The sequence below is a fragment of the Rhinolophus ferrumequinum genome, chromosome 18 (genome assembly GCF_004115265.2).
Source record: "Rhinolophus ferrumequinum isolate MPI-CBG mRhiFer1 chromosome 18, mRhiFer1_v1.p, whole genome shotgun sequence".
NCBI classification, from domain to species: Eukaryota; Metazoa; Chordata; class Mammalia; order Chiroptera; family Rhinolophidae; genus Rhinolophus; species Rhinolophus ferrumequinum.
The window spans coordinates 57,557,167-57,582,884 of NC_046301.1; the positions used below are offsets into that span (position 1 = coordinate 57,557,167).

The 25,718-nt window shown below is 43.0% G+C and overlaps 1 protein-coding gene across 1 annotated transcript in view; it reads right to left on the minus strand.

Moving 5' to 3' along the window:
- The window catches only part of ADGRE1 (adhesion G protein-coupled receptor E1), a 67,126-nt gene that overhangs the window by 12,077 nt on the left and 29,331 nt on the right, over nt 1-25,718 (minus strand). The window contains exons 9-20 of the mRNA XM_033134949.1: nt 23,339-23,494; nt 23,100-23,219; nt 21,855-22,001; nt 17,870-18,019; nt 15,805-15,945; nt 15,572-15,718; nt 14,370-14,458; nt 10,264-10,347; nt 5,562-5,739; nt 3,738-3,857; nt 2,518-2,708; nt 1,921-2,091 (exon numbers count right to left, since the gene is read on the minus strand). Of these exons, the coding sequence (XP_032990840.1) occupies nt 1,921-2,091; nt 2,518-2,708; nt 3,738-3,857; nt 5,562-5,739; nt 10,264-10,347; nt 14,370-14,458; nt 15,572-15,718; nt 15,805-15,945; nt 17,870-18,019; nt 21,855-22,001; nt 23,100-23,219; nt 23,339-23,494 (1,694 nt within the window). The remainder of the gene's footprint in view (nt 1-1,920; nt 2,092-2,517; nt 2,709-3,737; nt 3,858-5,561; nt 5,740-10,263; nt 10,348-14,369; nt 14,459-15,571; nt 15,719-15,804; nt 15,946-17,869; nt 18,020-21,854; nt 22,002-23,099; nt 23,220-23,338; nt 23,495-25,718) is intronic.

Consider the following 25,718-nt stretch of genomic DNA (forward strand, 5'->3'; position numbering starts at 1 on the left):
ATCCATCATCATTCTTTGGCTTCTATTGGCATCCATCAGCACCCTGTCCTACACCCCACCCCATGTATTCCTAAGGCAGGATATCTACAAACTACATTTCCCAGAATCTCTTGAGGCTAAGTTCCTGGATATCATTTAAATTCTCTAAGAAGATGAAAGTTTGGGAAGGCAGATACCAACTTTCTGCAAACAGAAGTGAGCTGTGGCTGGACTCCACATTCCAACTGTCCGATCTTTAATTCCATGGATGTGGGGTGACCTGACAGTAGCAATTTCTGACCTCTGTATCAAACTGCAGACAGATGATCTTGAAGGCAAAATTCAAGAGGCAGCCCCCTGACTTCAACTCTTCTATTCCTTCCAGCAATTTTGGGAGTACTCCATTCCATGTGTTGAATTCCTTCCTGCTTGAAACACCTAGAGCAGCTCCTATTTCCTGTACTGAATCAGGCCTGATACACAGGTATTCAGAGACGCCTCAGCTTCTGGGAGTAGTATGATGAGCTGAGCACTTCCCCTGTACCATTATTCATAGTTAATTTTTAATTAATTCTAAACTTATTTGAACCTCTGTGTTAAAGATATGTTAACCTGGGTGGCCGGATGGCTCAGCTGGTTAGAGCGCGAGCTCTCAGCAACAAGGTTGCCAGTTCGATTCCTGCATGGGATGGTGGGCTGTGCCCCCTGCAACTAAAGATTGAAAACCATGGCAACTGGACTTGGAGCTGAGCTGTGCCCTCCACAACTAGATTGAAGGACAACGACTTGGAGCTGATGGGCCCTGGAGAAACACACTGGTCCCCAATATTCCCCAATTAAAAAAAAAACATTTTAAACAAAGATATGTTAAAGATATGCAAGATACCATCTCATGAGCTCCTCACTACGATATTGTGACATAGTGGTTAAGAAAAGTGACTACAGTTCTACCGGTTTCTAGCTATACGAGCTTGGACAAGACACTTAACTGCTCTGTGCCTCACTTTCCTCATCTGTTCAGAAGAGGAGACTAATAGTAACTACCTTATAGGATTGTTTTAGGATTTTAGGAGGATTTTACTAAAATACTTAAAGTACTCACAACTGTGTCAGAAACATATTACATGCTATAGAAATGTTAGTTGTCATCACCATTTTTTTTCTTGTTCTCATTTTTGAGATGAAAGAACTGGGCTCAGGCTCAGAGAGGTTGAGTGACTTGCCCAAGGAAACACAGCTAAGAAGTGATTGAGATGGGACTTGAAACTAGGTCAGTCTTGCTCTGGATCCAATTCTAAGTCCTAAGCCTTATATTCCTCTAAATAGCACTTTGGTCCTCCTGCCGGAAAACTGAACCTCAGATCTGGTGTGATAGGCAAGGATACTCACAACAGCACAAATGAGGATGTATTTCCTCTCTACCAAGTCCACCCACTCACCAACGTTCATTTCATACTCTATTTCCTTCCTGATCTAGCACCAGCTCTCACGGAAACACCTCTGAATTCCCACAGCATAACCTCTGGTTTAGTGGAAAGTGACCTCTGGAGCCAGACTATCCTGGGTTCAAATCTCACCTCCATCAATTACTAGCTTCATGGTTTGGCAGACTACCGAGCCTCCCATTCTATAAAAAGGGCCTTAAAAAACATTTTAAAATAAAGAGTCCAGAATATAGTAGGATGTTCATTAAATAGGATCTGTGATTGGTATTGTGCCTGTACCTATTTAGAGTCATTCCTCATTTGATGTATGAGTGTCATGGCTTCCCAACCAGACCATGAATTCCCCAAGGGCAGAGGCACGGCACACTACCTTCTGTCCCCATGACTCCCACCCCGCCCCCTATAATACACAACATCATGAGAGGCACACATGGACGTTTAGTCAGTATTTTCCCATTGAATTTGGGGAACCCGAGCACAGAGTATCAATACTGACCGTGAGTTCCCCAGAAGCCATGATGATGGCTAAGTTTGCCATTCGATTACAGCTGCAGACGGTATGCATCTCGGAGGCTTCCAGGACCACGCAGCCAGACGACGTCCACCTACCAACGCCCAAGTCTGTGCTCCAGGACACACAGATGGGCCTTTCAAACTTCTGCTTTGGCTGAAAATTGAAAGGCCCTGGTCACCTGAGAATCCCTCTCAAATGGAGTCAAGATGACCACTCATGGGATACAAAGATACAGGTATATTCTGTTGGGGATGGAGAAAGATGCTGATATTTCGATGTGTAGTGATGAAAAGAAATGTCTTGGATGCCAGACCTGTCTCTACTACTTACTTGGTCATAGCTAGTGTAAATAAAATCCATGTATCTGCCCGTGCATCAGTGTTACTTAATCTAACCTAAGTCTTGCCTGTTGAGGAGTGGAAGAATGCCACATACAAATACAAGAGCTCATTCTTCTAGGATTGGCTCGAGTCACTAGAAATTGTGGACGCTTGCTGCCTTAAAGGGTCCCCATCAGAAATGAGAATTAAGCCCAGTGGGGATAGGTAGTGGGGGCCCAGTGGAGACATCATCACAAACCTGGAGATTCTCCAGAGTGTAGATGATTTGGTCAGAGAACCCGTCTTTCTTCTCCCCTGTCATGATGCCCGCAACGACGTGAGAATTCATCTTCAGCTCCATCTTGGAGTCGGCCAACGGGTCTTGGAAGAGGCTCTTATCTAGAACAGACTCCATACCCACAAAGGAGACAAAAGCCACTCCAGTAGCCCCTGCAAATTCCCCAAGTGCAAAAAAAAAAAAAAAAAAAATCATCTGCTCAGCAGGTATTACAGATGACCCAACATATACACACATGTACACACTTTAATATCGCATGCATCTCTGCACTGAAAATTGAAACACCAGTGACTTCAGGTCAGTGACCCTCAACAGAATCATAAAAAAAAAAAAAAAAAAAAAGAGCCTGAGGTATTATCACCTGGAGAAATCTAGGCTACATTTAAAAATAAATTTGAATGTGCATTTCTAAAGGACAGTTTGACTCAGCGGTGGGAACAAAGTTTCCACATTTAACAGTCTACGGGCCAATCGGGCCAGTGTCTGGTTTTTTGGTTTGTTTTGTGAATAAAAGTTGTATTATAACACAGCCACATGCATTCACTTACCGATTATCTATGAATGCTTTTGCATTATGACGACAGAGTTGAATAGTTGTGACAGATTGTACTGCGCTCAATGCCTGAAATATTTACTAACCAGCCCTCTACAGGAAAAGCTTGCCAACCGCGATACAGAATAGCACTGTCCGATAGAAGCATAGTATGGGCCACATATATAATTTTAAATTTTGTAATAGCCACATTTTAGAAAAGTAAGAAACCGGTAAAATTAATTTTAATAATTTTTAACTCACATGCAAAATATTATCATTTCAACATGTAATAAATATAAAAAATTATTAATGAGATACCTTACATGCTTTGTTTTTTGTACCAAGCCTTTGGGATCTGGTATGTATTTACACTCACGGCCTAGCCACATTTCAAGAGCTCAATGATCAAAGATGGCCGGTAGCTACTGTATCGGAGAGTGAAGGGCTTGATACTCCAGTATTATGATATTGTTTATGCAGCATCTGACCTCCCTAGCAGATGGAAATCTCTGAGGGTATGGGCTCTTTCCGCCTCTACCATCACTGATTCTTTCACCACCTGGCACATGTCTTGAAACCTAAGAGGTGATTTGCTGGTTGAATGCACCCAGACTACCCTCCTTGAGTCTCATGAGCTGGTCTGTACCTGTGGATTCAGATGCTTCAATTATAGAACAGCCAATGTTCATCCTATCCCCTTTGGCTTTCAAGTTAAAGGCCACATTCTCTTCAGTGCATTCGTCCTTGATAACTTTGCTCTCGATGTCTAAAAGGAGAAAGGGAGACTTTGCATGATGTCACCCAGAAAGTGGGTTGTGAATTTGGTTTCTCTCTGACACAGGTTCACATCCCCGGTTGCAAGCCAAGGAAAGGATGGAAAGACCAATTCATCCTTGGAATGACCTTGAGCCCCTTCATGAATGATAGACGGATGGTAGCATTTAATAAATGAGAAACCCAATTGGAGGAGCTTAATGAGTGAACTCTCACATCTTAGGAGAAACACCAGGGAAAAATGGGGTTGAAGCCAACAGTGATGGAAGGCAATAGAGCTGTGGCCCTTTGGCAACTCCAAATTTGGACACGTTTTCCAAAGCCAAAGGAAATAGAAAGGGACTGTGACAAGCCCAGCATAGTGGACAAGGGCTCGGGTTCTGCAGTGACACTACCTAGGATGCCCACATGCTCTGTTTCTCACCAGCTGTGTAAACTTGAGCAATGTCTTAACCTCTTTGAGCCCCAGACTTCTCGCCTGTATCATGGCCTTCATTACAGGACTCTTTGTGAAAACGTAATAGATAATGGAACCAGAGGTACTTTTTAAAAATGTAAGCCAGAAAATGCCATGCCTATTCTGACTCTCCAATTCTGCCCTCCGCTTCTTATTTCAAATAAAATCCTGTGTCCCTGTATTTGTCTACAAAATCTCCTCTCCCTGTTTTTCTGATTCCTTCCCCTTACAGCTTTTACAGTCCTCTACTCCACTTCAGCCACACTGGCCTTCTCAGTGTTCCCCGAACTCACCAAGTATTCCTGAACTTGCTTTTTCTCCAAATTATCTACAGGGCTCCCTTCCCTCAGGTCCCTGCCCCAATAAGCCTTCCTTTAGCCACCCTGTGTAAGACAGCAATGCTCCCCCTAATCCTGACGCTCTGTAGTCCCCTCAGCCTGCTTTATTTTTCTCAGTAGCACTAGCTCTATCTGGTATACCAGATGTCTGTTTATTATCTGACTCAACTCCCTAAAATATAAGACTCACGAGGCCAGCCTTGTTCACTGCTGGAGGCAGTCCACCAAATACTCTATTTCCACCTCTTGGCCTCCTGGGAACCCATCAAGATGGAATTTCTTAGGTTATGTGACTGATACTGGAACTAGTACCAGGAATAGGGTGCTGCTGTAAAAGGTCTATAGCACCCAGGATCCCCAAGTGGTCACAGATCAGGCATGTTCGGGGTGGTAAAGCCAAGCTATATTAGTCAGGAAAGTATCGGTCATGCAGCAGTAACAACCCCGAATCTTAGTGAATTAAAAATAACAAGTATTTCTCATTAACACACTGACTTGGGACTGTGCTCTGTATTATCTGGGACCTGCAAAGATGGAGAAATTGTGACCTGAAACATGGCCTGCCACCAGAGCAAAGGGAAAGAAAGCTCTGGAAGGTCTCACACTGGCAACTATTCCATTCACAACTCAGAACTATCACAAAATCCCACCTAACTCCAAGCCAGGAAGTACCATTCCACAATGTGCCCAGAAGAGAGAGCTGGAAATATTTGAACACAGCAAATGACTCGCAATACATAGGAGATGTTGTTAATATGATTAGACTTGCTTCGCTGTGAGTTCAGAGGTTTGAAACAGTTGGGGTAATGGTAGATGGGAAAACCATGGAGAATCACATTGCTAAAGTCACCCCTCAGAATCAGCACCCAGGTGTGACCTTGCCATGAAGGATACAGCCTACCCAAGTGTTCCGTCTGAATAATCTGACTGCCATTCGCTGAGGATTTCAGAAGAGCTGCCAGCGTGGTGCTCTCCACGCTCTCCAGTAAGACTGTGACCAAGGTGGATGTCTCGTTTTTGGTGAGGTTGGACCACGTGGATATTTGTTCAAGCACAGAGGCAAATCTCTCAGCCATACTCTGCAAGGAAAGTGGTGTTTGCATGCACACTTGCTCTCACTTTCTATCTCTCTCTCTCTCTCTGTCTTTCTCCCCCTCTCTCTCTTTCTTCTTCTCTGTCTCTCATCAGTGAAATAGTAGCTGTCCTCTCTCTTTCATCAAGAGAGTGTGTTGACGGTCTAGACAAATGAAGAATTAAAAGGGCATCCTGAATGCAGATTGGCACAGCCACTATGGAAGGCAGTGTGGAGGCTCCTCAAAAGTTAAGAATAGAATTACCATATGACCCAGCAATCCCTCGCCCGGATATTTACCCCCCAAATCTGAAAACATTTATCCGTTAAAATATATGTGCTCTGATGGTCATTGCAGCTTTATTTACAGTGGCCAAGACGGGAAACAACCAAAGTGTTCTTTGATAGATGATTAGATAAAGAAGATGTGGTATATATACACAATGGAATACTATTCTGCCATAAGAAAAGATAAAATAGGACCATTTCCAACAACATGGATGGATCTTGAGATTATTATGCTAAGTGAAATAAGTCAGACAGAAAAAGTAGAGAACCATATGATTTCACTGATATGTGGTATATAAACCAAAAACAACAAAAGAACAAGACAAACAACTGAAAGAACAAAAACTCATAGACATGGACAATAGTTTAGGGATTACCAGAGGGTAAGGGGGAGACGAGAGAGGGGCTCTAGAAGAGGGTAAACAGGGTCTAATATATGGTGATGGAAAGAGAACTGACTCTTGGGGGTGAATACACAGTGTGAGATATAGATAATGTATTACAGAATTATACACCTAAAATCTATGTAACTTTACTAAAAATAGTCGCCCCAAGAAACTTTAATTTAAAGAAAAAAAAAGAAAGAAGTCAGACAGAAAAAGTCAAGAACCATATGATTTCACTGATATGTGGGATATAAAACTGAAAGCAACAAAGGAACAAGACAAACAAAGAAAGAAACAAAAACTCATAGACACAGACAATAGTTCAGCGGTTACCAGAGGGGAAGGGGGGTGGGGGGTGGTAGATGAGGGTAAGGGGGATCAAATAAATGGTGATGGAAGGAGAACTGACTCTGGGTGCTGAACACACAATGTAATTTATAGATGATGTGATACAGAATTGCACACCTGAAATCTATGTAATTTTACTAACAATTGTCACCCCAATAAATAAATAAATAAATTAATTAATTAATTAAAAAAAAGAAAACTACCTCAAGTCTGAGGAAAAGTAAAAACAAAACAAAACAAAACAAAAAAACTCATAGACACAGACAATAGTTCAGCGGTTACCAGAGGGTAAGGGGGGAGAGAGGTGGGAGATGAGGGTAAAGGGGATCGAATAGATGGTGATGGAAGGAGAACTGACTCTGGGTGGTAAACAGAAACGTGATATATAGATGATGTGTTACACAATTGTACACTTGAAACCTAAGTAACTTTATTAACCATTGTCACCCCAATAAACTTTAATTTAAAAAAAAAAAAGACCAGAAGAAAAAGAAAAGAAAAGAAAGAGGGTAGCCACTCAGCCTCTTTTTCTTGATCCAAGAGGCCCCATTGGGAATGTAAATTGGAGCAGCCTTTATGGCTGCAATGTCAGCGCCTGTAACAGAATAAATTCCACATACCCTTTGACGTAGAAATTTCCCTTCCAGGAATTAATCCATCCAGAAATACTTAAACATCGTGCAAGGCTCGTGCTCAGTGATGCACATTTCAGTTTGATTTGTGATAGCAAGTCAGAGAGCCTAAATGTCCATCAGATCGGTTAAGTAAATGATGGAAGTAGGTCATGGGATAGTATGCAGATGTTAATAAAAGAATGACACAGTGTACCTACGTGATTTAGTGAGCAAAAAGGCCCATGAGCTATTTTTAGTAAAGCACATTATAGAATGACATGTATATATTATCTCATTTAGTTTAAAAAACAACTACTTTAAAATTTTATATTTATGGTATTTATGTTTCTGGCACATAAGATAAAAATAACTAACACTATGAGCCATTTAGGTTATATATTAACTTATTTAATTTTAGGAAGAGAGTTATGACAGTCTTATTATTTCCATTTTTGGATGGGGAAACAGACACATATCTAGCAGAAACAAGCTTTGACCCTTGGCAGTCTGGAATCAGAGGCTAAACCCTTAATCACTGCTCTAAACTTCTCATAGTAGATGCTCAATAAATGGCTTCCATGTCTTTGTGTGTCTGATACATGCATTCACAAAGTAAAAAGGTATGGAAAGGTGTACATCTAAATGCTAACATTGGTTATGTCTGAGGAATAGAGTTAAGAAAAGAACAGCAATAATAATAATAGTAATATTAACATTGATGCTTTCCCTATCATTGATTATTGTTAATAAATTGACTATAAAATGTGACTCTGAACCCAATAAAAATAAAAAATGAAAAAATGAAAAGAATTCACAACTTACTAAATGCAAGGAAGAAATGATTGAATTCAGTCAGACAGTGAAGAACATTAACTGAAACCTTAGCAAAGATACTAATTTCTATTTATCCAAATTAGGTGATAAAAAGATGAAAAAAATTTCAATATAGTCTGGGGGTAAGGGTGAAACTCAAGATATGTTTGTCCAGAAGAAACAGAGTACACTGAGTTCTGTAACTATTTCCCAACTAAAAGGCAGGAGTTTGGGATCCCTCCCCACTGACATAACAGAAAAATCTCAACTAGAGTCATCCTGGAAAAAAGTAGCCCTCAATTCCATGGCTGCTGAAATCGCATTAAAGCTCCCTGTGGAATGTTAAATATATTCTCCTTAGCGGGGAAGGTTACTTTGTATCCTCAGTAACATAAAAAAAATATTAAACATTAAAAATAATAAAACAAATTTAGCCTAGTTTTAAAATTTCATTTAAGCAGACAAACTCCATCGTGGTAATACTTTTGTGTTAAATTTAGAAGGTTTTGTAATCTTTGGCATAATCTGGAAATCTGTGGTTTGAAGGGTTTGGGACAATCTGACACATTAGAGAAGCTACCAGTTAGCCACATGACTTCATTGTAAAAAGCAACTAGACTTGTGATTTTAATATGAATGATTTAAGAGAGTGTGGTTGTTTATAAACTGTATGGAACTTTTAAAAAATCTGGATTATTATATTTGTACATTTGATTGACTGGATTCATGAACTCCTTAAGTATCTAGTGAACTTGACTTTAGGTTTATAAACTTCCTCATTAGGTACTTGAAGTTTGGAGGGAAATAACATTTGTAAACGTAGTATGAAATATTTCAGGAAATTTAACTAAATTTGTAAAAAGGGTTCATCATTTATGGAAGTTTAATCTAAAAACCCTATGAATGCATGTACATTTCATGAATAAGTATGTTATACTAATAAATTAATTTTAAATTATTCAAATTACAAATGAAAGTATTATTCTTATTTTCATACCAAAAAACAGAATTTATAAATAAAATAACAACATCCATTAGTCCAATTTAAAGATGTAAGAAAAACTAGGTTTTAAATCTATAGTTATAAGGACCCAGTAATCCCACTCTTAGGTCATACCCTAGAGAAATAAAAATTCAGGTGTACAACCACACGAAAACCGCACATCAATGTTTGTAGCAGCTTTACTTATAATCACCAAAAGCTGGGGTGGGGGTGGGCCAATGAAGAAATGCTGTTAAAGTGAAAACAATTCAAATAACCTTCAAAAATGACAGACAAGCAATCGATGGTCCTTCCAGACAATGGAATATTACTCAGCCATGAAAAGGAGGGAGGTGCTGACACTCGCTACAGTGGATGGACCTTGAACACACGGTGCTCAGTGAGAGAAGCCGGACACACAAGGCCACACAGTGTGTGATTCCATGTATGTGGAATGTGCAGAACAGGCACGTCCACAGAGACAGAAAATAGATTAGTGGTTTCCAGGGGTTTGGAGAGGGAGGATGAGGAGAGCTGCTTATGTAGTTTCCTTCTGGGGTGATGAGAATGTTCTGGAACTACAGAATGATGGCTGCTCAACATGGTGAATGTACTAAATGTCGCTAATGGTTACCAAAACAAGACATGGGATTATTGATAAACACAACATCGACGACTCAAAGGCATTATGTTCAGTAAACAAAGCCAGACTCGAAGGACCATATACTGTGTGATTCCATTTATGTAACGTTCTTAAAAAGACAAAACGATAATGACAGAACAGATCAGGGATTCACAGGGGCTAGTGGTGGAGGGAGTAGGTGGCTAGAAAGGGAAAGTTCCAGGGAGTTTGAGGTGGGAGGGTTGGAACTGTTCTGTATTCTGATTGGATGGTAGTTACACCAATCTATTCAGGTACTGATAAAACTCCTAAAATTGCACAGAAAAGGGCAATTTTACGCTATGTTAATTTTTAAAACCTTACAACTGTCATAAATTAAATGCTAACTCATAACTCATTAATTATAAAGAGACTTTCTGCACCCAAAATATTCCAAGATGTTCGGAACACAAAACAATGACAAAGACATCGTCGTTACCTGCAGAGAAACAGCGGTGGTTCTGTTTGCACAGACCTCATCCAGAATGCTGAGGGTGGTATTGATCAGTGAGCAAAACGGAACCTGTGCCCAAAGGGAAGAGCGTTACTGAGCATTGGTCTATCTCTCCCGCACGCATGCAATGTACAAGCGAGGCCACAAAGCCCAGCGAATGGGTGGCTGAGTGCCTGAGGTGTCAGGAAACTCTAGAATTCTCAGGTAAATAAAAAATTAACCATTTGAGGGCCGGCCTGGTGGCTCAGGCGGTTGGAGCTCCATGTTCCTAACTCCGAAGGCTGCCGGTTCGATTCCCACATGGGCCAGTGGGCTCTCAACCACAAGGTTGCCGGTTCAACTCCTCGAGTCCCGCAAGGGATGGTGGGCAGCGACCCTGCAACTAAGATTGAACACGGCACCTTGAGCTGTGCTGCCACTGAGCTCCTGGATGGCTCAGTTGGCTGGAGCGTGGGCTGTCAACCCGAAGGTTGCCAGTTAGACTCCCGCAAGGGATGGTGGGCTGCACCCCCTGCAACTAGCAAGGGCAACTGGACCTGGAGCTGAGCTTCGCCCTCCAGACTAGAAGGACAACAAATTGAAGCTGAATGGCACCCTCCACAACTAAGATTGAAAGGACAACAACTTGACTTGGAAAAAAGTCCTGGAAGTACACACTGTTCCCCAATAAAGTCCTGTTCCCCTTCCCCAATAAAATCTTAAAAAAAAAAAAATTAACCGTTTGATCAGAATTGGAAACACAGCACCTTTCTCTTCCATGAATAAAAAAGTCAAACATAAACACAGAATCAAAACTATTTAGTGGGGTAAAAAGATGGGGAAATAGGTGGGGAAAAAAAATCAGTGTCTAAATGGAATATTATTTAGCTACAGAAAGGAGAAGGTGCTGACACTCGCTACAACGTGGATGGACCTTGAACACACGGTGCTCAGTGAGAGAAGCCGGACACACAAGGCCACACAGTGTGTGATTCCACTTATGTGAAGTGTCCAGAACAGGCAAATCTATGGAGATAGAAAGTAGATTAGTGTTTACCGGGGGCTGGGGGAAGGAACGGACAGGAACCCTGTACCTAACTTAATAGGCACAGGGTTTCTCTTGGGGACAATGAGAATGCTTTGGAGATAGAGGTGATGGTCACACACCATTGTGAATGTACTAAATGCCTCGGAATTGTTGTGAAATTTTCCCAAAGCCCAGAGACCAAAGAGAGAGGTTGATGGGTTCCCAATGGGCCTGGCCTCTCAGGGTGGCCTTAACCTCCTGTACTTGGAGACGAAATTCCTCCACTGATGTCTGTAATGCCTTTCCCAGGAGAATAGCCATTCCCAAAATATTTTCCTAAATTGGGGAAATGAACAGTAAATAGGGGTGATGGGAAGGCATCCTATTTGGATGGATAATAAAACTTTTACTCATACTGCTTTCCCCCATACCCATCCATGGCAGCCCAGGATCCCCCAAATTTTTTAGAGTTACCATATATGAGGGTGGCTCTGCATCTGTATTCACAAGGGTAAACGTCTTCCCTTTGTTTCAGGGGATCAATATATTGTGATTTCTGTGTGAGGCCTCTAGTTGCTCCCATCACCCTTACTTGCGGGTGACCTTGGTCCCACTGCTAGTCTTGGGGAACTGGAGGAACCCAGCGGGTAAATTCAGTGGTGGACTGGGGACCAGGGCTCTGTCTCATCTTTGGCAGTGACCAGAGGGGCCAAAGGGAGAGGCCAGAATTGGTGGCCACAGCGTAACTTTTTCTGCAGTTCCACGAGAACTGCATCAGGCCTTCCTACGGGGTCCCACTTGTTACTAAATCATGCCACCTCCATTTACGGGTGACACAGATGGGCCTCTTATGTTTAGATTTACTCTTCGGAGTGCGGACACCCTGGAGTCTTCTTTTTAGTCACAAGGCAGACCCAATTTCAGCCCTGCTCAGTTTCACCTAAATCTGCCTACCCCCACCCCACATCAATCACCTTGCCTGAATATCGGACTTAAAAGGGAAATTAAAAGGTCATACCACTCTTTGGAGGCTGCCTGCAAAAGGTGATTGTTCTTAACTGCAGTAAACACAACTTTGTGAGCCTCTCAAACACCTGGGCTTAGATAGCTTGCCTCATTCCTACTTTGAGCAACAAAGCTTGAACTTCCTCTATGGACTTCCGGGGACTGGCTTGTCCCCAGAGGTCTCCTTCATTTGGCCAGGCCCCCAACATCTCCATTATTATCCAATCCATTAAAAAATGATCTCCAAGCAGATATTGCCTTACGCCCATGTGAATGGTGATATTAATCATTTTTTCTCCTTCAGGCTGGGAGAGAGAGATACCAGTGGCCCCTGTGGCCCAAACCCTCATCATCCAAGTTGAAAGGCTTTCTCAAGGCTTTTGTTGAAATTTACATGCAATGTCTAGCAATTCAGCAGGGGAATGTTCTGATGGTTGACGTTTTCTGTACAGGACCCTTCCTTACCACAACAGGCCAGACGATCCTCAGCGAGCAAACTAGCCTGTTTTTCCCCGGGTCCCCGTACACATGTGGTGGGCACAAACATCCAACATAGGGGCTAGCCCTCCCCACAGAGGTTGATGGCCAACCTAGGATGTCCCCCAAGAAGCTTCTCACTCCTTTCCCATTTCCCAGGTTTCCAGGCTAGCTCACCAATTATGAAAATTTCCTGGGGCCAAGAGACTGAAAGAGGTGTCTCCCTCTTTCAGAAAATAAGACCTAGCCGGACAATCAGCTCTAATGCATTTTTTAGAGCAAAACTTAATATAAGACCCGGTATTATATTATATTATATTTATATTATATTATATTATATTATATTATATTATATTATATTATATTATATTATATTATATTATATTATATTATATTATACCTGGTCTTATATTCAGTAAAATAAGACCAGATCTTATATTAATTTTTGCTCTAAAAGACGCATTAGAGCTGCTTGTCTGGCTAGGTCTTATTTTCGGGGAAACATGGCATCAAGAGTTTGTTTATTAAGGGAACTTATGGACAGAAGCAGCATCTGTGGGCAGCAGTGAGAGGACAGATCTTAGAAAGGGAGTGGAATTTGATACATACAGCCTCCAAGAACACAGGTGGCTTGTAGCCAGTGATATGCGCTTGTTAAGAGCTGTAGATCCAAAGCAGGAAACAACTTAATGGGCCCTCCTGTCTATGCAAGAACATTCCTTTTAGGTGACACAGGCCCACCCCTTTTGGGGTGAATTTGTGGTCAGCTTGCTTCCTTTGACAGCATGGGTCATGTTAAGTACCAGTAATCATTTTGCCTAATAATTGTATACTTTACAATGGCTAAAATGGTGAGAGTTTTTTTGTTTTTCTTTTTAACATATATTTCACCACAAAAAATTAAAAAATAATAATAATAATGGTCCAAAGTGCATTGGAATTCCAAAACTAAATTACCATGAAGTGGTACGATTTAATGTAGTGACATCAATTCCTGAAGATGCTCACGGAGACTACTCATTGCATCAACTTCGTTAGAGAATCAGGACGTCCACATTCCCCTTTGCCTATCCTGGGAGCTGTGTATCACCCACCCCATATCATACACATATAGCACCAACATCTTCACTGGTAGTGAGACTCCAACATCTTTTCTTCTTTTAGTAAAAGAATCCTCAAGTTTTAAATAGGCAAATGTCCTCCCTTCTCGGCTTTCTTTGTAGCTAAGTGTGACCAGGTGACTAATTTCTGGCTAATGAGCTGTTATAAGAAGTGATACTGGGTCATAATTTTAAAGGGAAGGACAGTGCCTTTCACTTCCCCTTCTCCCCTGTCCACCAGCTGGAATGCAGATGTGATGGCAGGGGCTGCAGCAGCCATCTTGGACCACAGTGAGGAGGTCTTGTGTTAATGATGGCAGAACAATTTAGGGAGTTATTATATTAGCTCTCAGCAGCTTACACTCAGACCATTACAAAGAGAAAAATAAACTACTGTCTTCTTCAGGCCACTTATTTTTGCCTTTGTTGAAGGTGCAAACAATCTCCTACCTAAGTGATTTCTAGGAAAACTTCAAGAGCTAGAAACCTTCAAAAATACTTACATGTTCAGTCCCTGCCACAGCTCCCCCTTGGCATAGCAGGACCCATTTATTGTTGGGTATCACATCTTCTTTACACTTGAAGGGAACCCCTAGGAAGAAAACAAAAGCAACCAAAGCAGACTTAACCACAGCAAGAGATGACTAAACGCAAGTCTGATTCCATCACCCCCTGCTTAAAATCCATCCATTGCTATATTATGCAATGGTGGAAATAAATGAACTACACATTACAATATCAGGGACTCTGAGATGTTTTATAAAGCTTCAAAGCAAACAAAACCAAGCAAGGTATTGTTTAGAGATATATGGGTGGGGGGGAAGGGGTGGTGCTTTTTGAAGGGGATTTATAAACACAAAATTCCAAGCAGTTCCCTCTCAGGAGCAGACAAGGATATGGAATGGGGAAGAAGCATGCAGGACACACAACGACATTAAAGCTATTCTACTTCTTGTGTTGGCAAGGGCCTCAGATATATTCATTTTGTTATTGTACTTAATTGCCTCCCTATAATTTACCTACATATTTAATGCCTAAAATAATCCATAATTTAAAAAATTTAAACCTCTCATGGTTCCTCATTGTTCCCAGCAAAAAGACCCCAAAATTCTCTGCATGGCTCATAATTCCTGCAGAATCTGACCTCTGCCCACCTCCTCAGATACAGCTAATGCCATTTCCCCTTGTCCTCCCCCTGCATTAGCCTCAGGGCCTTTGCATATGCTATAACCTGGAACACTGTGATCTCCACTCTTCATCTGGATAATTCCTGCTTTCCATCAAGCTTCAGCTTAAAAGCACTTGCCCAGAGCGTATGAAATATCCCATTAGTCATTCCAAAATGTGCTACAATTTTTCAATGGTTGCACTCATTGTGGTCATTAATTAATTATGTGTGTGCTTTCTACTTTCTTCCCTAGACTATAAGCTACATAAGGGAAAATATCACTTCCATCATATCCAGGACTGAATCCTCAGTACCTAGTGCAGGGGCCTGTCTGATTAATCAACAAATTAATAGATGCTCCAAAAATAATTTATTGAATGAGTGAATTAATGAATGAGCAAATGAATGAATGAATGAAGGGAGAATGTGTGGATGACGTGAAAGTATGAAGAGAATCCAGAGGTTGGGTACAACGAGGATTTTACAGCCAAAGCAAGACACATATTCCATTGCCAAGACACACAAGGAGATTATTACGTTTGCAGCTGAAGTTGCCATATTTCCAAGAGCCTTCCGGATTGGGATGAAAGCCCACAATGCAGCCACAGCTGTAGGAGCCCAGGGCATTAATGCAGACAGAATTGGGACCACATGGTGATGGATCTTGGACACACTCATCAATATCTGCAAAGAACTCGAGAATATCAAACAACCCAAAGGGAACAAGGAGATACTTTTTTCCAAGGATGTCCAGACAACCCTCTGCTCACCTCTACATTTCACCTCTTGGTCTGTGAAGTTCAGCCATCCATTGCTTGATACATAGCCAGGCTGACAGGTACAAAAGTAGCTCCCAGGGGTGTTGATGCATTTTGCATTGAGAGGGCACATATCCAAGCACTCATCAACATCTGTGGAGTAGAGAATAGGTGGGAGGCAGAGTTGGCCAACAACCCAATAAAATGCTTCCCCTTCAGAAGCGTAAAGCTGTCACTCGAACAATGGCAGCGCAACCATGGACTACATTTCCCAGAACCCTCTGCATCTAGGTGGGGCCATGTGACTAATCTTCACTATGGAAAATGAAAGAGTATGATATTTATCACTTCTGGAACAAGGTTGTCAAGAGTGGGTGTGCCTTCTCTCTCTCTCCCTACCGCTGGCTGGGACCAGGGATTGCAAGGTCTTTAGGGATAGAAGAACCAAGACTGGACCCCGATACCACCTCGTGGATGAAAACTGCCCATTGGTCAAGTATATCTATATTGGATTGCTATGAGAGTATGAAATTTCTATTATGTTAAGCTAGTGGTTCTCAACTGAGGGCAATTTGCCTCCCAAGAAACATTGGGCAATGTCTGGAGACATTTTTGGTTGCCATAACTAGGAGAGGGGGTGGGGTGCTACTGAGATCTAGTGGGCAGAGGCCAAAGACACTGCCAAACATCCTACCATGCACAGGACAGCAACCCAAAACAAAGAGCCATCAGCCCAAAATGTCAATAATGCAAAGGCTGAGAAACCCTGGCCTAACAAATACTGAGTGACGTCAGGTCACTGGGGCAACACAGGGTTACCTCTCCCATTGAAGGTTTCTGAGCCACAGAGAATACATGGAAGCGAACATTCTAGAAAAAAATCATTAGGAGGGAGGTAAGAACAAAATCTTTCACATTTCTATGTCAACTCACAAAACAGGAGGAACAAACAGGCGACATTCACTCGTCATTAGCATATGGGCCACTGCACTAGGCATTACCATGGCAAATCGGGACGAGAAATCTTTGTGATATGAATGTAGACTAATTTGGAGTCAACAGAGGACATGAAAATGGCCCATGGTTGAAAGATATGGAGAAGTGGTTTTTCTCTTGGTATCATGGAAAACATCTCAAACTAGGGAGTGAGCTCTCCACTTCCAGACATATTGAAGCATTGACTAGGCGAGCTTGTCAGAAAGAGCACGGATAGAATTTATACTTTGCGTATGGAGCTGAATTAGGTGCATGGTTTTCAGAATTTTTGGATGAGGAAAACTTTCTTCACAGGAAATGAAAGCTGAATAGGTAAGACAAATAAAAGAGGTGGTAATTGGACTGAAAGGGAGGTGGAAGTCCATGGTTTCGTTTTCTTGCCCTTGATGGGGATTCTGAATAGGTTCCTAGGAGCCTTTAAAGCTGTATTAATTTCTCTAAGGTCCCTTTCAACTTTATCACTCCCTTTTTCTGCTTCTAACAATGTCAGCAGCTACGGAAGATCAATAAGAAGAAATAGAACATTTCTAGTGAAAAGAAGCATAAATTTCCCCCGGCACTGAGGAATAGAAAAATGTGTTCTGCAGTGTAGTAGATACTCCAAGGACGGCCTGCATCAACTCTTGCACTTACTCTATACACATGCTGCTCTCCCAGCAATATCCGGAGTTTATTTCTTCTTCCTCTGAACTTAGGCTGGCCCTGTGACTGTGACCAATAGAATGTGGTAGAAGTAACATTCTGGGACTTCCAAGCCCAGGCCTTATGAGGACTGTCATTTCTTTCTTTCTCTTTAAGCTTTCCTTCTTGGAAACCAGTTGACATGTTCTCAGGAAACCCAAGCAGCCATGTAGAAATGCCATGGTATAAACTGGGGGTCCAACTAAGCTTCCAGCCAGAGACCAGCGCCAACTACTTGCCACGTAAGTGAGGCCATTTCAGACCTGCTGGCCATCCTAGTACCCCAGGTAGTCAACCCATAAAATCATGAGCAAAAACAAAGGGTTGTTTTTATAAGTTACCACATTTCAGGGTCGTTTGATATCCATTGAGAAGTCCTTTGCATGACTGGGAGACTTACCTGTACATTTGAAAGCCTCTGGTTGCTTGGGAGTCCACAAATCAGATGAAAAGAACCCAGGCAGGCAAGAGCAACTATATTCTCCCGGAATGTTGGTGCAGACGGAACTGGGACCACAAAGAGTTGAGTTTCTGGAACACTCATCCACATCTAAACAGAAAATCGGTCTAAGTCAAAGGGATGAAGGATGCTGAGGCTGCAGCAACAGTTCACACCCCACCAGTGACAAAAGCCACTGGGTTCCCCTGGCTCCCAACTCACCTTCTTGCACATATTTTCATTGCTACGGAAAGGCAGCACTGAGGCATATTTATGAGCCACACAAAGCTTCTGATGAGGCTTCCCACAGCTCAGGGTAAAACTCAAACTCCTCATTAGAACATGGGAGACCCTGAGGGTCTGCTCCCAGCTAAGCTCATCTTCTTTTTGTAATCCCTTTGTAACTCGTAATCCAGATTCATTGATTACCTGTAAATTCGTGAAGGCTTATTCTCTCTCACCTGTGTTTCCTCAGCCTCAAATTCACTCCCTTCTTTCCCTGGTGTACTTCAATTCCTCGCTAAGGAATCACTATATTATTAATAACAACAACTAAGTGGCATCGTGCTAGAGGGCTGGAGAGCGTGGACATCTTGGGTTCAAAGCCTGGCTCTGTCCCTTATAAGCTGTGTGTTACTGGGTGCTATGGACTGAATTTTGTCCCCCCAATTTCATATGTTGAAACCCTAACCCCCAACAGGATAGTATTTAGACCTGAGGCCTTTGGAAGGTAATTAGGTTTATATGATGTCATGAGGGTGGGTCCCCCTTGACAGGATTAGTGCCCTTAGAAGAGGAAGAAGAGACACAAGAGTCCTCTCTCTCTCTTTCTCTGTCTCTCTCTCGCTCACTCCCTCTCTCCCTGTGAGGCCACAACAAGAAGGCAGTCATCTGCAAGCCAGGAAGAGAGTCCTCACCAGAAGCCAACCATGCCAGTACCCTGATCTAGAATTCTAGCCTCCAGAACTGTGAGAGGTAAATGTCTGTTGTTTAAGCCCCCAGACTTTGGTATTTTCTTATGGCAGCCTGAGCTGACTAATACACTGTTCAAGAGAATTTATCCATGTGTCTCAGTTTTCTATCTGTCAAGTGGGGATAAGAACAGAACCCACCCCATAAGGTTGTTCAGAGGATTCAATAAGGTGATATCTGCAAAGTGCTGAGAACAGAATCTGGGGCATAGCAATGACTATGTAAGGATTTGTTAACTAAAATTAAAAATTAACTGCTAACATGTTGAACTTTCTTTGGGGGAGGCACTGAGGTCGATCCCTTACAGTCATCAGCTCAATGAATGCTCAGAGCAGCCCTATGAGGTGCATATTAATATTATTCCCATTTTTCAGAGGAGGAAACTGAGGCTTCAAAATTGTACAGCATCACATAGCTCGTGAAAGGCCCAATGAGGATTTAAATCCAGGTCCTGGCTCTGGAATGTTTAGATGACACTTTCCCAGGGTGCCCTGAGTCTCAAAGTCTAGAAATATGATGATAAAATTGACGTCTGACCCACGCATGCCCACCCTGAGTGGCCAGAGGCTGCAGCCTGACTTGGAGGCAAAATAGCAACATTGGTTGGAAGCATAGACTGTGAAGTCACATCTAGGCACAGTTCAGATCCGACTATCCTAGCTCCTGTCCATTTGACATTGGGAGAGTGATTTCACCACAATGGAGGCTCTTTTTCCTCATCTCTAAAATGTCAATAGGATTTACAGTCAAGATGGCACAGTAGGTAAATGCTCTGCTTGCATCCTATCATGACCACTTCAAAATTACAACTAAACTATAGAAAAACCATCATTGAGAATCGCCTAAATTCTAACTGAATAGAAGTCCTAAAACTGAGGAAATACAGAAGAAGCCATGTTGAGACCGGTAGGAGAGATGGAGATGCTGGTCCCCATACCCATCTGTGGCAGTTAAAAATCAGGAGGGATATCTCTGCTGCAAACGTCTCCCTGAGGAGCAAGGGGTCCCAGCGCCATACCAGGTTCCCCAGCCAAAGGTTCCAGTGCCGAAAAGAGAAGTCCGCATAACTTCTGGCTGTGAAAACCAGCAGAGATTGTGACTGAGTGAGATGGAGGGCAGCTGGAGTTCCAGGTGCTCCTCTCAAAGGGACTGTGAATGGACTTACTCACTGATGGACTAAGAAGCTCTAAGCTTCAGCACTGGGGCAGTAGCTGGAGGGGAGCCAGGGACATGGGGGGAGAAACTGAACTGTTTAGCTTCAGGGCCAGAGAGGGAGGGGCAGCTCTCTTAGATAGAAGGGCTGGCAGAAGCTATAGTTGTTTTGTTGAGCCCTCCCCCCACCCACCATGCAGATGCAGGCAGCCACCATAGCTGAGTCTCCATCCACCTGACTAACATCCTAGTGATTCCCTGAAACCCTGCACCACCCAACACGCTGGCCCATTCAAGCCGCTTCCAGTGAATTTTCAATACAAATGGCCTGTCTTGACTCATGCTACAGACTTTCTTAAAATCTCTCAAAGGTTCACAAACCCCAAACAAGCAGTATCTGGCTTCATTGTGCCCCATAACTCTTGCTAAGCCTCCCCAAGCCTAGCCCTTGTGGCAGCAGGCCTTGGTTTGCAGATTAGCCTTTCCCCGGCACCTCCAAGCCCAGCACGGGTGGAAGACATCTGTGGATCGCTTTGTGGCTCATGTCAGGTGACCCCGGGCAGCGCACAGGCAGAGGCTGAACTTGGCCTGTGGTGGGACCCCTCCCAGGAGTCCTCAGCCAGCACTCCTGGTGGCTCGCTTTGGAATGTGCCAGAGCACCGCCAGCCTACCTCCACAGATGACACACCCAAAGGGCAGACTGAGCAGGCACCAGAGCCCTGCTAAAGTGAATCCTTCTCCATAGGCAAGACTTCATTCTTTTTTTTATGGCTCAGTAATGGATGGACCTAGTGAATATTAAGCTAAGGGAAGTAAGTCAGACAGTGTTTGACTTATATGGGGAACCTAAGAACAAAATCAATGAAAAAACAAAACAATAAATGAAGAACAAAATAAATGAACAAACAAAACTAAAACAGGCTCATAGTTACAGAGAACATTTTGATGGTTGTCGGAGGGAAGGGGGGGCTGGAGGGCTGGGTGAAAAAGATGTAAGGATTAACAAGTACAAACTCGTAGTCACAAAATAGTCATGAGGATGTAGAAAATGTAGTCAATTATACTGTAACAACTATGTATGGTGTCAGGTGGGTACTAGATTTATCAGGGTGCTTGCTTTATAAGTTATATAAATGCGTAATCACTACGTTGTACACCTGAAACTAATATAATTTTGCATGTCAATTTTTTATTTAAAAATAAGAAATTACTAAACAAATAAACCAAAATGGGGATAAAATGTCACCAATGCTATCAGGCTGTTGGGAGGACCGAAGGAGGTCACATATGAAAGAGCTCATTGCCGTGGCTGAGATCCTGCCTCCAGGCCTTTGTACTGGCTGTTCACTCCTCCTGAAACGCACTTCCCATGGTTCCCAATATCTCACTCCCTCACTTCATTAGATCTTTTCTCCAATACCAACTTTTCAGCGTGGCCTTTCCTTGGTGAAAATTAGAACCCCAGCACTCTCGATCGGCCTTTCCTGCCTGCCTTATTTGTCTTCATCGCCTTTAACTATCTCTGACACATTCACTTTGTTTGCTATCTGTCTCCCTCCACACTAGATGATAAGTTACAGGAGAACAAATATTTTTTCCTGTGTGTTTCCCCACTGTATCCACCATCCCTAGAAGAGTGCCTCACGTATTGTAGGTGCTCAGAGGTGTTTGGTGAATGAGTGAATGAATGAATGATTACTGGTTTCAGCTTTGCAGATGAGGGTTTTGAACGCAGTCGAGATCCACCCGACTCCTCCTCCACCGCTGCTGTCTTTTTGCAAACCTATTTGGACCTGAGTCCCCCACAGACCCCTTCACCTACCTTCACATGTCCCTTCTGGGACGTGGAAACTAATGTTTCCAGTGCTGGATTCAAATCCTGGGCTGCAGACACAAGAGTAGCTTCCAAGACTGTTGTGGCAAGTTGCATTCTCTGGGCAAGCTCTGGGATTGGCACATTCATCCACATCTGGTGAGTGGAAATGAACACCCGGGTCCAGGCAAGTGAGGAACTGAGGACAGGAGACTGCACACAGGAGATCTACTCTACACGTTCTTAACTTGTGACACACAGTGTTGCTGCTCCCCAATACCCGTGTTCTCCCCTTCTTCCTAGCCTCCCTTGCAGTGAGGTGTGTCCAAGAGAATAAATTCTGGCCAACAGTATGTGAGCAAAAGGGTGACAAATTGTTTCACAGCATAATGATCATAGATTGCAGAAGTGTTCATGGTCTTCTACTCCTCCCCGTATCCACACCTTGGATGTAAATTGTGCAATGCAATGCCACTCCTCTCTTTAAGACGTGGAGTTTGGTTTCTCAGCCCTTGAATCAGGCTGCCCCTATGACTTGCGTTGGCCAATAGAATGCAACAGAAGTGATATGGTGTCAGTTTCAAACGTAGCCTGCTAGAGGCTTGTTTGCTTCTGCTCATTCTTGAGGCTTCTGCCATAGGACCAAGCCCTAGACTGGCCTAATGAAGAACGAACGACAATGTGGAAGAGACATGGTTCATCCCAGACGAGCCCCAGATATGTGAGACAGCCCAGCCAAGATCAGCAGCGCTGAACCCCAGCTGACCGTAGACTCACAAACAAGCCCAGTTGAGACCCAAAGGACATTTTTTCCCCACTGTCAGACAATTTTTTATTGTGGGGACGCTGTCCTGTGCATTGTAGGGTGTTTAGCAACATCTTTGGCCTCTACCCACTAGATGACAGTAGTACACACAACCCCACCCCCACCACCAGCTGTGACAATCAAAAACATCTCCAGATGTGGCCAATGTCCTCCGAGAGAAAGATCAGTCTACAGAGAGATTCCCGCTCCACCCCATACTCTCAAGTACTGCCTGACCCACTGCTTAACTCATAGGAGGCTCTCAACAGGAGTTCAAAGCCCACTTCTTCCACTCTACTAGCTCTGTGTCCTTGAGCAAATGAATGCACCTCTCTTAGCCTCCATTTTCTGAGTCCTAACATGAGGCTCATCGTCCCTACTACAGAGGATCATCAAATGAGTTGATTCTTCATTAAGCAGGTGAATAAAAAAGAGCAGGTTCTCTATACCTTCACAGCTGGCGTTGTGCATGATGAGTCCATTTTGGCACTGGCAACTGTAGCTTCCCAAAGAGTTGACACACTCAGAATGCTCTGGGCAGACCCCACTGTTGAGGCATTCATCGATGTCTGAGGAGCAGTGGACGAGAGTGAGCAGACAAAAAATTGGCTGTCTAAGGTTAGAAACACATTTTCCCAACTCAGTGGAAGCTGCCCACCAAGACCCGTGCAGAGCCTGGAAGCATTACCTGTACAGGAGAAAGGACCTTGCTTTCCCAGGCTCCAGTTATCTCCAGTGGGAGAAGAGAAACCATGTGAGCAGCTGCACATGTACCTCCCCGGCAGGTTTTTGCAGACTGAATTGGGACCACACGGTTGGGGTCTTTGAGAACATTCATCTATATCTGGACACAGAAAAAGTCATAGTTACCAATTTGCCTCATCTTGTATAAAAGCGTTTTGCATTTTCCAAAGATGGTTGTAACAACATCTTCCATTCCATGTTCAATGTGAATTTGGGACTCCTTCCATCACGCAGTGGGGCCTGTGCCCCATGAATCTGAGCATGCTGTGACTGTCGTGCAAGTGACACTAGGTCATAAAAATATCGTGCATTTCCGCCTTGTTGTCTTGAGACGATCATTCTTGGAATTTAGCTGTCACATTGTGAGGAAGCCCAACCAGCCATGACAAAGCAGCCCACTTTGGGGGTAACGAAGACCTACAGCCCGTAGTCCTGGTGAAGCAGCCAGTCAACAGGCAGCACAAGCTTGCCAGCCATGGGACTGGGTCCCCTTCAAAGTGGATCCTCTAACCCCCACATGAGCCAACTCAACTGACACCGTGTGGAACAGAGACAAGCCGTCCTCACTAAACTCAGCCCACACTGAAGATTCATTCATGAGCAAAATAAGTGATTGTCGTTGGTTTCTGCACTAAGTTTGCAGGTGGTGTGTTACCCAGTAAAGAATACCTTGCAAAGCCATCTCTAGGAATTTACTCAGGAAATAATCTCCCATAGAAGTATGCAGTTACGGTACCATGGGTCGGCCTTCCCTAAGTCTCTTTCAGCCCTGCTCTGGCAAGTCACTCTAAATAACCACTTGCTGTGTAATTATCACGCAAATACAACTTCAAGCCAACTCTCTTACAGCTCTCTCCCAGCGAACGGGACCTCTCCTAGAGAGAAATCTGGAGCTGACAATGTACACCAAGATAAGATCAAGGGATCTTCATTCCAGGTTTGCTTGAAGTTGCAAAACCTTAGAAACAACCTAAATGTCTCTCGATAACAGGATGATTAAATTTGGAGTTGACATAAAGAATAAGGTAACATGTTCCTCAATTCGACAAACATCTATTGAATACTCACAATGTATCAGGCACTGTACTGGGGGCCAAAGACAGAGTAGACAGAATCTTGGCTATAGTATCCATCATTTTTTACATGAGGAATGTTGATTTTACCCCAGATTTAAAAAGCAGTGCCCACCAGCACTAACTGAGCTCCCTGAATATCCCATGAACTCTAGCCCAAAGGAGGATGGTTGGGGCTCCCTGGGAACCACAATGATAGTAATGAATTATCTCATTCAGCAAACTACTGCCCACAGGTCAAATTCAGCCCACTGCCTGTTTGTGTAAATAAAGTTTTATTGGAACACAGCCATATCCGTTCATTTATGTATCATCTCTGGCTGCTTTTGCAAAAGTGCTGGAGTGTTAAGTAATTATGACAGAGATCATATGGCCTAAAACCTCCAAAATATTTATTATCTGGCCCTTTACACAAAAAGCTTGCAGACCCCTGATCCTAGTCAGAGGCACAGACAAATCTGTGCTGTCAAGAGGAGCATTGGGGCCTAAATATAAGAAAGGCAGACAAACAACTTAGCTCAATCTGGGAATTATTTGAGTTTATATTATTTGTGCTAATAGCAGCTCTCGGGACCTTGCATGTGCCTAACAGACTATAACCATTATTGCACTTAATCTTCCCAACTATTCTTGTAATAGGTGCTCTTAGACACCCATTTTACAGATAGAAACACTGAGGCTTAGAGACATTAAATACACTTCTCCAACACCTCACAACTAGAGTGTGACAAATAGGTAACTTGTTTGAGAGACTGCCATTAGAGTCAGAAAGACCTGGGTTTGAATTCCAGTTCAACTGAGTGACCCTAAACAAGTCATTTCAGCTCTCTAAGCCTCAGTTTCCTCACCTATACAATGGAGAGCACCCCACTGTTACACTGGATTTCATGTGAAAATGCATCTAAAGCACTTCACTCGGGGCCTAGCACTTAAAAAATGATAGAAATCCTTATTTTCTGCATGGAGAGGCAACAAGAAGGAGGGTCCCCAAAATAAAATCAACGGTTATTTCTGGATATTGAAGAAATGGCATGATTTTTATTTTTTATTTTCACTGAAATGCTAGTGTCATTGGAAACTCTAGTGACCAAGAATCATTTCCATGATAAAGAAAGGGAGGTGGTGGGGGGAGAAAGAAAGGAAGGAAGGAAGGAAGGAAGGAAGGAAGGAAGGAAGGAAGGAAGGAAGGAAGGAAGGAAGGGTGGAAAAATGAAAGGAAGGAAGGAAGGAAGGAAGGAAGGGAAAGAAGGA